We start from the raw sequence: 12,828 nt of genomic DNA, 5'->3' as shown, positions 1-12,828 counted from the left end.
AACTGGAACGTGTATTTATAAGCTCCCTCTTGGTGCCAGGTCTTGTGTTGTATCCTGTGTAAAGCCCCTCCCCCACCCATGCCTTCCAGAAGGTTCCAGCTGTGGGGTGGAGGTGTTCATGGTGGGAAGAGTTCTAGAAACAGATATTTCATGTAGTGAGACAAGCACAGTGAAAGCCTCAGTGACAAAGTCCAGGATGTGAGGTAGGAAAGTACCATTCTTTCATTTGTTCATTTATCGAATCAAGGTAGAAAAGCACAGGTATCTAGTGGGAGGCTGAGCTGTGTTCTGGTGATGAAGTGGTGAATAAGACAGACGCAGTCCCTGTGGATAAAATACGGTAATATAAGCAAACTCACAAATGGTGTGATTTCAGTTTTTGAGAAGTGCAACGAAGGAAAAGTAACAAGGGGCTAAGAGAGAGAATAAGAGGGTTGCCTTGTTAAAAAGGATGGTCAAGAAACACCTCTGGGATGGGGCGACCTCGAGAGTGAGCGCTGAAGGATGGGGATTAGAGAAGCCAGCTCGAGGGGAGGGTAGAGGAGTCCATGTGGGGGCCACAGCAGAGGTGAGGCCCAGAGGGGTGTTCAGGGCACCGAGAGGGGCTGGCAGGGGCCTGTGGGGGGAGGGGCGGTGTGGAGGAGCAGGGGGAGCGGAGGTGATGGCATGAGGACCCCTGGGGGCCTATAACGGAGAGCGACACAGCCTGCCACATGTGGTGTCTTTGAAGTTCAGGCAGCTCTAACAAAACACCACAGACAGGGCATGTTAAACAGCAGACATTTATCTCTCACAGTCCTGGAGGCTGGACGTCCAAGATCAAGGTGCCTACCAGTTCAGGTCCCGGTGAGGCCCCACCTCCTGGTTTGCAGATGGTGCCTTCTCTCTATGTCCTCATGTGGCAGAGAGAGATGTCTCTCCCTGCCTCTTCTTATAAGGGCACTAATCCCATCATGGGGCCCCACCCTCATGACCTAATCACCTCCCAAAGGCCCCACCTCCCAATACCATCCCACTGGGAGTCAGGGCTTCAGCATATGAATTTGGGGGAGATAACCTTCTGTCTCTAGCACGTGGTCACTCTGGTTACTCTCCAGCCAGCTCAGGGGCTGCCTTTCAACAAATCGCTCTGTGTGTGTGGTTAACTTTTCGGTGTGTCCTGAGACATGTGGGCATCCGTGGCTGCAGAGGTTCACTCTGTGGGGCCCTGGCACCTGCAGTACAGTCCCCAGTGTCCAGGGACCCAGAAGGCTTCCGGAAGAGGTGTCCACGTCTGGCCTTGGGGGTTGAGGGCGGTTCCATTGAGCAGTTGGGCAGCGTGGGCACTGGTGACTTGTCTCAGCGCCCTGAGCCTCAGTTTCCCCTGTGGGCTGTCCAGATGTCCTCCGTCGCTGGGCTCTCAGAAGGGCCACCCAGGGTGGCTCTTGCTTTCTTTATTAAGCCACAGCGCTGCCCCCTGCCCCACCCCACCCGGGGAGAGCGTTTGCCCGGCATGCAGTGTCTCTGCGGGACTCTGGGGCACAGGCGGACGCTGCACGGTGGGAGGGGCAAAGGCAGGGTTTGGAGTCTACGGTCCTTCCAGAATGCACCTTGGGGACCCTCATCCTCTGTGTGGTCAGCCCCAGTTCAACCCTCCACAGCCCCTCTCCCCGTCCCTGCTCTGACCTTGGTCTTGACTCTAAAGCACTGCGTCAGGACTGGTGGGTAGCCCCTGCCAGAGCCCCTGACCCCTGCTACCATCAGCAGGGAGCCGGGCCGCCCTGGGGAGAGACCCCCACCCCGGGGGGGTTCTGAAGCCCACTCATCGGTGCCCCTTACCCAGTTATCCAGGGGCCTCAATGGATCCTCCAGGAGCAAAGCTTCCCTCTGTGGCCCCAGCTGACGGGAACGTTACAAATCCTGCAGACACCTACATCTTTGTTCAAAGATAACCCCGCATTATTGCTGAGACGCCTTTTTATATCTCCTGTTATTTATAAAAGTATGATTCATTTAACAATTATTGTGAGATGGAGAAATGTTGCCTACTAATATTAAAGTTGCAGTTATCCAAAGCAACGCGGAAAGGAAGCAAGGTCTGCTACTTCGGATCAGGTGGGGAGTAAGCAGGAAGAATCCGGGTCTAGCCCACAGCCCCCCAGGACCCGCTGCCTCCCTGATCCTGGCTTGGTGAGCGGGGCGAGGCTCTCGCACACAGTTTCCTTTTCAGCAATTGGTTTTCGCTCCTGTAAGATAAAGTGGAGGGCGGGGCTGGTGGGCCACTGAGACCCTCTGGAGTTTCGTTTCCTCTTTTCCGTTCCCCATGGGCCGCCTGTCTGTCGAGAGGCTGCAGCCGCCTCCGCAAGTTTGCATTATGGCAGAGATAGACTCAGGGACTCTCCTGCTTGCCCAGCCCCTGTCTCCATCCCAGCCAGCTCTCCCTTCTCCACACCCCCACAAGTAGGAGGTGGGGCCTGAGTGAATCCCCAGGCCGCTTGGAAAGAGAAGGGCAACAGCCTCTACCTCTGGGATTTCAGGGCCTTGGAGACATTCGTATCCCAGCCCCAGCCCCGCCAGCTGGTCAGCCAGGGTCTTATTGAAGAGATCACTCTGGCTGTTGATGAAGAAAAGGAAGGTCCCAAAGGAGTTTGGTGGCTCTCAGTGTGCCAAGGGGGCCAGAGAGCCAGGCTCGCGAGCTGTGTGGCCAGGCTGGTAACCAGCCCACGCGGCTGCTCCGTGGAGCCGGCGCCGCCCTGAGGCCACGCCCACTGGCCCCGTGGCCACGCCCACTGGCCCCGAGGCGTTGCTTCTCCTGAAGCAGAGCCTTGGCCGTGCCTCGGGTTGCCTGGAGCCCCGGCAGCAGCGCAAAAACTGAAAGAATGAGCCCCAGCGCCCCCCACCCCCAGACAGGCAGGACGGGGGGTGGGGACTCTGCAGACACGGCAAGGACACCGAGGACACTGGCCTGACCGATGTCCAGCGCGCCTGCCCGTGGGGACCGGGCGACAGCCCTGCAGGGCCGTCCTTCTCTGCTGCCCAGCAGGGCAGCTGGGCCTCCAAGGATCGGGCAGGGCCTGGGCGGACATGGGGGTGGATGGAGGTAGGATGGGGCAGAGAAGGGAGGCGATTTCAGTACAACCAAGGAGACCAGCTTGGTGGGCCTGGAGGAGGGCCTGGGGACACGCAGAACAAAGTAGAAGCTGGACTCGCCACCTCCCTCTTTTCCGGTTCATTCATTCACTCATGTCCACGGCAGTGGGAGCACACCCCGTTTGCGGGACGGTAGGGGAGCTGGACGCTAGACCTGGTTCCAGGAAGATTGATGTTCCCTGGAGCCGGGAAGGTCCCCAGGGTGGCCCTCGGTCGGGCGGGCGGTGTGGGGGGTGTCTCTCCAGTGACTGGATCCATCCGGGAGACTTCCTGGAGGAGGCGGCACCCAAAGAGGCCATGTAAATGCATTCTGAGGGACCTTGGAGGGCTTATCACAGGCACAGGGGCAGGGTGGGTGCCGGGTAGATTGACTTGGTATTCACTCACAGATTTTTTTTTTTTTTAGCTAAATGTATTTATTTAGCAGTTGCACATTTAGCCGTGGCAACCTTCAAGTCCAGGCGCTGTTACAGATATTGATTTGATCCTCGCCTCCTGTGTGGCGACACCATTCACATCCCCACTGATAGAAGAGGAAATGAATGTACGGAGATTTATCGCGACTTTCTCCGGACACAGAACTGGGAGGTGAAGGGGCTGGGACTCGACCCCAGGAGGCTGACCTCCCCCTTTTCGTGCTCTAAACACGACTAATGCGATCCCACAGCCAACACTGGGAACGCGTTGGGTTATTCCTACCTTACAGATGGGGAAACCCAGGGCCGGGGTGCCTGACCAGCCCATAGCCGCCCAGCAGTAAGACACAGAGCCAGCCCCTAACTCAGATGCTGGCCCACTTGCCCTCACCGGGCTCTTTCCCCGCCGGCTGGCACGGCGAGGAGAGGTGGGCTGACTGTCCACGCCTGAGACCCACCAGCCCCGCAGACTCTCACCAGGCTTGCTTATAACACCTGGCGCATCCTCCCTGCCAGGACTTCAGAGCGTCTTGAAATGTTCTGATGTGCGAACAGCCTTTTTCATAGGAAAAATGAAATTATTTTCAGCCTGTTATCAGGCAGTTGTCAAGAGACTTGGCAGGTGAAGGGCTTAGACAGTGAGGGTTTGGGAGGCGGCCAGAGCGAGCGGGGGTAGGGGGCGCAGAGGCCAAAGCTGTGCAGGCCGGGGTGGGGGGGCGGGGGGCGGGCGGAGGACGGGGCCGTGTCACGCATCGTTTATGATTTACCTATGGCTTCTTACGGAGGGCCTGGCCCTGGACCCGGGCTGGGTGGGGCTGAGGTGATGCTAAAGGGCCAGGCCAGAAGGCTGACAGCTAGGGGTTCGTTCTGGGGTGACCTTCTTCCTTCCCGTAAACTATCTGATTTGGGGGACCTCCATCTAATCCCTCCTCCTGCCTTTGTGTCTTTCAAACAGGCCCCAACTCAAAAGATGCTCATTTATCCTTTGAGGTGGACGGGTGGGTGAGCAGGTGGACAGATTCACCAGGTAGCATCCAGGTCCCCACCCCCTGCCACCTGCCACCCGCCTCACCTCAGCCCTGCTTGGACCCAGAATTCTTCTTCTCCCTTCTCCCCCTCGTTTGGAATGAAATCCATTTGGAACCAAACCTCAGTCAGCAGGAATGTGACCAGCACAGCCTCTGATAGTCACTTGGGATGCTCCGGGAAAGCCCCGTGTAGGAAGAGTCGATGGGAGGAAAGCTTAGCCAGCTTTGGGCTGGGCCCCGACACCCCCAAAACTACTTTATTTGTTGGGATGAAGTCTGTGCTTCTAACGCCTCGGCTTTCCCTTCCAATCAGTATGTGGCAGGTGCGGGCGTGTTGTCTGTGTGACGGTAAAGGAGACTGGTGCACATGGGTGCAGAGCCAGCACACAGGTAGTGAGCTCCCTGTTGCTGGAAGTATTCAAGGAGAGCATGCCTGCCAGTGGGGAGGAGGTTTTACATGGGCGAGGAGGGTGAGGTCAGGAATGGACCACCTCCTCCCCAAAGCCCGGCAGGATTTCTGTGGAGCAGAGCCTGGTCCGTGGGGCCGGGCACACAGTAGGTCTGCACATGAACCTCAGCTCTGGCTCCTAGTCTTGGGGAATTGTTTGCTCGGGTTCCTGGAAGGGTGATTGGAAGAGTTGTCTGCTTATTAGAAGAACTGAAGGTGTCTGGAATGGGAATCCTTTGGCTAAGGGGTGTTTCCTGGGGTTCCTCAAATTCTGTTATGTCCAAAGTCTGCTCTTATGCCCCCACCCCGCCACTCATGCAGCCTGGGAGGGAGCCAGAACCTTCTCTGTCCTGACCACTGCTGCATCCCCTGGGCCCGCACAGCTCAGGTCCACACGCGTGATGGGACGTAGACCCTGGGCAGGGGGTGAGGGGTGATGGAGAGCCCCGCCTGCCCCTCTGCCCGGGGCCAGCCAGCCTGTTTCCTGGTTACAGGGTCTGTCTCAGCGAGGCTCACCTCTCGGGTGAGCAGCCGGGAGGGCCCCCTCGTTTCCAAACTCTGCTCCTACCTGTGGACAAACGCAACCATGAGGGTCACTCCGAACACAGTGACAGGGAGGCGGGCTGGGGGCTGTCCCACCTGGGCCACGTGTAAATGCTCTTCGGGCATCTCTGGTTCTGCTCCCAGCACGGGGGCAAGGGCTCCGCCCCAGGTCCACAGCAGGGGAGCCGGCGATGGCCCGGCACCTCTGGCCTTTGGCGAGGTCGCCGCCCATCAACCGCGAAACACACGCACTCTCTGCTGACAGCCAAGGTGGCAGCGCCACAGCAAAGATTGTCGCGGGCACTTGGTGCGGGAGGAAGCTCGCGCTCTGGGACAGCGTCAATCACTAGCAGATGGAGGGAGGGTCGAGCACCACATCGCCGCCCACTCCCCAGAGGGCTTCCTGGGCTGGGCAAGTGCTCGGGACCAACATGGCAGGGCCCCGGCCTCACGGGGGAAGTCCCTAGTTTCACCGTCCCTGTGGCATCCTGTCCCAGCCGGGGCAGATGGCCAACACCCCCCCCCCCCCCCGATAAACTAGACTTCCCCACCCTGAAGACCCCTGGCGAGTAAACCCGGTGGCAGAGCTGCAGGCTCCCCAAGTGGAAGCGGCTGTGTCCTTGTTGGTGACGCTTTCTACATCCGAGAGAGATGCTTCTGGAAGCTTTTCAGCCTTGCACCAAGGTCCAAGGACATCCAGCTGTGCCAGCGCCACCTCTGTCCCCCAGGGACGTGAGTGGTGAGGGGCAGGTCGTGGGGTCTTTGTTGATAAACTGCACCAGCGGCCGAATGTCTCCTGGGGCAGAAATGGCCTGGGCGCTGGCGTGGCGGGGGAGGGTCACCGGGGGCGGGGTTTGAAGGCAGCTCCGAGCTGTGCGATGGGGTGTCGTGGGAGTGCAAGGAGGATGAGGCTCAAATGCTCGGCTGGAACAGGGCACCCAGTCTCCATTCTCGCTACCCTCGAGAGACCGTTTGGTGGGACGTCCCGCCAGCCTGGGCATCCCGTGAGGAGATGTTCCCAGTGCTTACGCTGCCATTTTTGTTGGCACAAAGCATGTCGACCATATGGAATTCAACTTACAGGCTCCCGTTGCTTTTCCTCATCTCCTCCCATCTTTCTCTCTCTCTCGCTCGCTCTTTTTTTTTTTTTTTCGAATTTCAGAAGCAGTTCTCTTAGCAACAGAAAAAACACACACTTAATTACAGCCCCAGCAGCAGATGCGTCGGGTGGCAGAGCCCGCTCCCTGAGATGCTCCGTTTAGTTTTCGGGAAGACCTTTCTCCTTGTGTAGAAATAACCCCGTTCCACCTGCCGTGGGGCTCGCCAGCCATGGCCCCTCCCTTTGTGTTTCCTGCACGGGCAGAACTTTCTCCCTGTCGCCTCTCCCTGTGTCTCCCGGACTCTGTAAGGAACGTGCAGCGTGGCTCTGAAAACGCTCACTTTTCTCAGCTGCCTGGAATTAGGGCGAGCCGTGCGTGGCTGGGCTGCAGTTTGTTTTATCTCTCTTTTGTTTCAAAAAAAAAAAGGAGGCTGGGTGGAAATCCTGTTTTCTCCAGGGTCATTACCTCCAAGGGGGAGGGGGGGGAGCCAGAGAAGCAATGGGTCCTTGTGTGTGATTCTCGCCAATGGAAATCTGGGTCATGTTCAGAAATTCCAGGAGGCTGGCACCGGCCGCCCAGTTAACACGGGTCTGGCGCGCGGCTTATCTGGAACCGGGATGTTTTATCTCCTCGACTGGCTCCCCACATCAGCTGGCGGACAAACGGCATTCGAGAGCATTTGGCTTTTTCTTTAAAATGAAAATCAGCGAAGCACAGTGCATGCCATGTAGCCCCGGGCGCCTCTGAGCGGGAGCGGCCGGAGCTCCAGCCGGAGGGTCCTTGGGTCATCGCAGGGGGGGGGGGGGCGGGGGGGTTCCGGCTCACCGATGCACTGATCACAAAAGCAGGGTGGCACCGCTCACATGACGGGCGCGGGGAGAGGCCGCGGGCTTTGAGAGCAGCCCCAGTCTACGCACAGTTGGCTCCCAGCTGACAGGCAGAATATGGGGTGGGCTTTGTCACCAGCATGCTGGGTCTGGCCTGCCCAGCTGTGCTTGGGAGCCGGCAGTGCCCAGAGGCCCGCCACCGCTCCCCGGGTCCGAGACGCTCCAGAGCCCAGGGGCCGGGCAGCCCTGCTCCCCTTCCTCCCATCCGAGAAGGTTATATAATGAGTGGACCACTGCCGAAGTCGGAGGGAAAATGAAGTCTTTGTTAAATGCCTTCAGCAAGAAGGAAGGTAAGGAACGAGCTGTAGGGTGCGTGGCGCACAGGAACGAGCAGTTTCTTACTGATTCTCCCGGGGAGCTGGGGCCTCCCTTTCCTCCTAAAATTGCTGGTCGTTCATCCCCGTCATGGAGGGGAGTGATTACTCCTGGTGGGCGAAAGGGCTTTGTTGTAGTTGGTCTGGAATTTTTACCCACTTGAAGGTGCCGGGGGTTTTTGTTGTTGTTGTTGTCGTTTTCCTAAGTCTCCAGCCCCTTTGCAGAATTGTGGCATGTGCATCCCTGGTGCTTCCAGAGGGCAGTTTAGGAACTAAGACCTGGGGAAAAGAGGAAGTTTGACTCTAGTCTGTCTGCTACCTGGAGCACATGCGGAGCACTTGGGCAGGAGTAAGGAAGGTCAGGACACTGCTGGCCGCCCCGGCCGGGTGGACGCTTTCAAAACCACCGCTCGGCTGTCCTTGGCTGTCCCCGGGTTGGAGCGGATGGGAAATGCAGCGCGGTAGACTTTAAAAGTGCATCTGCTTTTTCATACCTTGTGTGACTTGTATTGTGGAAAAGAAACGTGTAAGTGAATGCATGGAAGACAGCTAAGGAAATATCCACCCACTTAGAGTTTGCAGATTGCCTGGAAGAAGGAAACAGTTGGGTGGAATATTAATTATTTTCAGACAGGAAGAGAGTTATTTCTAACCCTTTTCACACAAATACCCCCAACATTTCCACGGCTGGTTCCAGTTAGTTTGTCAGACAGGGAGCTCTTGTTTTATGAAATCAGGAGGTTTATGAAGACGTGAGTTTAGAGGGATTAAAAAGATATTTCCCAGCCTAAGCCATAAGATAAACATGGAAGAAATTTCCAATGATACCGCACAGGAAACGAACTTAATGTGAATCTTGGTGTTTAAGCGAGATAATTTTCATTAGGATGTTCACCCTGACGTCACCTAGGCGATTCCATCCGAGTAGCTCGATGGGTCCTCAGGCAGAATGTATTTGCAAAAGTCCCAGCTCTTTCATCCCTGAATCTTCCAAGGGCAGCTGCCCCATGTGAATCGTCCCCACTCTCAGAAAGACCTCTTCCGCCTGGTTCTCGGGAATGTTCAGAAAGAACAGACTTTGTCTGTGCTCGTGTGCTTACATGATGAGCCCAGATTCGCCTTCTGGGACTTTGGCCTTTGTAATCTGTGCACAGCATGAGGGTTTCAGTCGGGGGTATGGCGTTTTGTTCGTTGTGTTCTCTTCTTCCCTCGATTTTCTTCCCTTGTGAGCCTTTCTTAGCCGTTGGCAGGACTCCCCCCCCCCCACCGCCCCCAAGTTCCATCACTTTCTGTCAAGGGCGTTAGTACTGTACGCACCCGGTTACATGGGTCAGAAAAATAGAACTGACTGTAGGTAGGGTCAGGGAGGCTGGGAGGCTCAGCCCAAGTTCGCGTCATGGAGTGTGGGCGTTTCCTGGTCTCGGGGTGTCCCCTTTGAGCTGGGGTCCCCCCTCCCCCGGTCCCCCGGGCCTGTCCTTGGGTGGGGGGCAAGGAGGACGAGCCGGGAGCCCGAGGGGGCCCTACCCCAAGCGTCTGCCTGAGAGCCTGGCTCCCTCCTGGTGCTGTGGTCCTGCAGCCAGCGGGCTCCGTGAATGGAGAGCTCCGCTGCTCTCGGAGATCCTGGCACCGCCGTCCTTTGCAAGGTCTCCGCACCCCCACCCCCCGCCCCCGCCCACTCCTCTGCCGGGCGGGGCTCACATCACCCTCTGTCATTCCAGAAGTCTTCTGGCCTCCATCCCACACTGACAGAGGGAGTGACAAGGATGAGCTTCTCCCTGGTGACCAGCAAACACAAACCCGGCACTTTTCCCCAAATTGAGATTTTACTAGGAGGTGGGGGTAAGGCCTGGGCTGATTCCTCGGTGGGCTGAGCCCTGGAGAGGGCGGCCTCTTGGGCCCTGGAGACAGGGGTCCGCGGAGCATGCATCTCCTAGTCCATCTCCCTCCCGGCCGGGCTTTGAAGAGTTCCTTTGCTTTGAGGACGCAAGTGATATAGCGTCTCTTGCCCTGACAGACAGGCTTCAGAGGAAGCAGGCTGGCATGAGGGTGCGGCTGGAGAGAGTGTGACCTCCCCCGTGGGTCGCTTCCAAGTTCTCACAGCTGTAGGAGCCAGATGTGGATTCTGAGTGTGCGTCCTCGGGAAGCCTTGTGACATTTCCGTGTGGCTCCCCTGGGTTGGCTACGTCTCTGCTTTCCCAGGACTGCCCTGCATCCCAGCGAGGTGGCAAACGGGTGCACTTGGCCACAGCTGCCCCCGTGAGCCCTGCCCGCGCCGCCCCTGTGCCCGTGAGCCCTGCCCGTGAGCCCTGCCCGCGCCTCTGCCCCCGTCAACCCTGCCCGCGCCGCCCCTGTGCCCGTGAGCCCTGCCCGTGAGCCCTGCCCCCGTGAGCCCTGCCCGCGCCCCTGCCCCCGTGAGCCCTGCCCGCGCCGCCCCTGTGCCCGCGAGCCCTGCCAGCACCACCTCTGCCCCCGTGAGCCCTGCCCGCGCCCCTGCCCCCGTGAGCCCCGCCAGCACCACCTCTGCCCCCGTGAGCCCTGCCCGCGCCACCCCTGCCCCCGTGAGCCCTGCCCGCGCCGCCCCTGTGCCCCGCGAGCCCTGCCCGCGCCGCCCCTGTGCCCGTGAGCCCTGCCCGCGCCGCCCCTGTGCCCCGTGAGCCCTGCCAGCACCACCTCTGCCCCCGTGAGCTCTGCCAGCACCACCTCTGTCCCCGTGAGCCCTGCCCGCGCCGCCCCTGTCCCCCGTGAGCCCTGCCCGCGCCGCCTCTGTGCCCCGTGAGCTCTGCCAGAACCACCCCTGTCCCCCGTGAGCCCTGCCAGCACCACCTCTGTCCCCCGTGAGCTCTGCCAGCACCACCCCTGTCCCCCGTGAGCCCTGCCCGCGCCGCCCCTGTGCCCGTGAGCCCTGCCCGCGCCGCCTCTGTCCCCGTGAGCCCTGCCCGCGCCGCCTCTGTCCCCGTGAGCCCTGCCCTCCAGTGTGGGAGTGGGCTGGCAGCAGGGGGTGGCTATACTTGGTTTCCATGACGAACCTCACCACCTCTGACCTTGGGCAGCTGGGCTGGTGGGTCCTGCAGGACCCCGTCCTGAACTGCTGACGCCGTTCTCTGAGGTGCTGGCTTCCCCAGGTCCAGATAAGGCCCCCAGAGGCTGTGTGTTGCCCGTGGCCCTGCGGGCCGGTTTGCGGATCGGCCGCCCAGGCTTCTGGCCAAAGTGTGCACAGCCTCGTGTATTGGGCCTCGGCCTGGGGCAGCCAGCTCGAAGGGGGTCTGTGTCCTTTGCTGCTGGAATCGGCGTGTCGCTTCCCCTGCAACCCAGAGGCTTACATTTCTTTAGTCGCCTCTTCTTGGAAAGGACACCTTCTGTTTCTGGCCCAGGGCACGGGCCGTGTGGATTCCGGCCCTCACGGGCCCTGCGAGCAGTGTCCTCATTCCAGGTCCCTGGGTGTACTGATCTCACAGAGTGAGGGCCTTGCCTCTGGTCTAGAGCTTCGTAAGAAGCATGGGAGGTTTGTCAATCCCCTCCTGTCGCACGCTGCCGGGTCCTGCTTTGACGGGTAGAGAAAGGAGCCTAGTGGGGGTCGGGACAGACTGCTTCCCACCAGTAGAGCTGGGGACTGTGGGTGTCTGGGCTGCTCAAACCACAGCCAATCCCTGTCTCCAGTCCCGGAGGCTGGAATCTGAGATCCAGGTGTGGGCAGGGCTGGTCCCTCCTGAAGTCTCTCTCCTCGGCATGTAGACAGCTGTCTCCTCCCTGTGTCCTCACGGGGTCATCCCTCTGTGTGTGTCTGTGTCCTGACCTCCTCTTCTTATAAGAACACCAGTCCTGTGGGGTTAGGGTCCCACCCCAGTGACCTCATTTTACCTTCCTCACCTCTTGAAAGACCCCCACCTCCAAATACAGGCACATTCTGAGGTCCCAGGGGTTAGGACTTCAACACAGGGGTTTGGGGGAGGACACCGTCCAGTGCACACAGGGGCTCAGTTCAGGTCGTGGCGAGGAGGAGCTCCATGGCTGCCTCGGTGCCCTGACTGTCATGTGCGACGGGGCAGCCCGTCCTTACACGGTCTCTGGGCTGCTGAGGGCATGGGCACCGCCCAGATGGAAGTCAGACCCTGTGTCCCTTCCATCTCAAGTGCTTGCTTGAGTGTCCGTGGAAGGAAGACTCTCTTGGTCTCCACCCGTCTCTGCTCCTGTGTCGGGGTGAGTTCTGCACACGGCGGGGTCCCATGGGGGGATCGGTGCAGAACTCATGGTGTCCGTGTCCTTGGTGTCTGGGGGCCTCGATGACGGTGCCGTACGTGCCCTCACCCGCCTCTCGCGTTCTCTCCGACGCAGTGCCCTTCCGAGAGGCCCCGGCGTACTCCAACCGAAGGCGACGGCCCCCCAGCACACTGGCCGCCCCCCGGGTCCTGCTGCGTTCCAACAGCGACAACAACCTCAATGCCAGCGCGCCTGACTGGGCCGTCCGCTCGGCCGGCCCCCACCGCAGCCTCTCGCCCCAGCTGCCGCAGCAGATTCCCAGCAGGCCCGATGGGGCCGTGAAGACCCTTGGGAGCTACACCTCCGGGCCCCGCAGCCGATCCCCCTCGCTCAACAGGCTGGGCGGCGCCGGCGAGGACGGCAAGAGGCCCTGGCAGCCCTGGCACGTCGGGTAAGGAGCGGCTGGGTGGGTGGGCTCCCGTGGGGACCAGGGAGAGGGAGACCTCCTTGCTCGGAGCCCCTGGACTCTAGAACTCAGGGCGGGGCCAGAGGTTGAGCAAAACACCTGGTTTATTCCAGCCCAGATGTTAAGAACACTTGAAAACCAAACTTCTGCCAACTGCCCTGGCTCAGACCATCTCCTGAGAGCAGCCAGGCTGGCTTGGGCAGCCGCAGGTGTTTGGAGTCCGTCTCCTTTCCCTGTGCATTGGCTTCTGGGTCTCAGAAGTGAAGTGTGGACAGACAGGGAGCTAGGGGCCCCAGCCTG

The 12,828-nt window shown here is 59.7% G+C and overlaps 1 protein-coding gene across 3 annotated transcripts in view; it reads left to right on the top strand.

The window, feature by feature from the left end:
• The window catches only part of SHANK2 (SH3 and multiple ankyrin repeat domains 2), a gene marked incomplete at its 5' end in the record, with an annotated part of 546,538 nt that overhangs the window by 257,348 nt on the left and 276,362 nt on the right, over positions 1-12,828 (top strand). For all 3 annotated transcript variants that reach the window (XM_082845188.1, XM_082845187.1, XM_082845190.1), the window contains one exon: positions 12,198-12,513. In XM_082845188.1, the coding sequence (XP_082701314.1) occupies positions 12,198-12,513 (316 nt within the window). The remainder of the gene's footprint in view (positions 1-12,197; positions 12,514-12,828) is intronic.

Source organism: Leucopleurus acutus (assembly GCF_964270905.1).
Source record: "Leucopleurus acutus genome assembly, chromosome: 8".
In the NCBI taxonomy this organism is placed as follows: Eukaryota; Metazoa; Chordata; class Mammalia; order Artiodactyla; family Delphinidae; genus Leucopleurus; species Leucopleurus acutus.
Note: the sequence above shows the minus strand (reverse complement) of the source record. Positions and strands in the feature narration are given on the sequence as shown.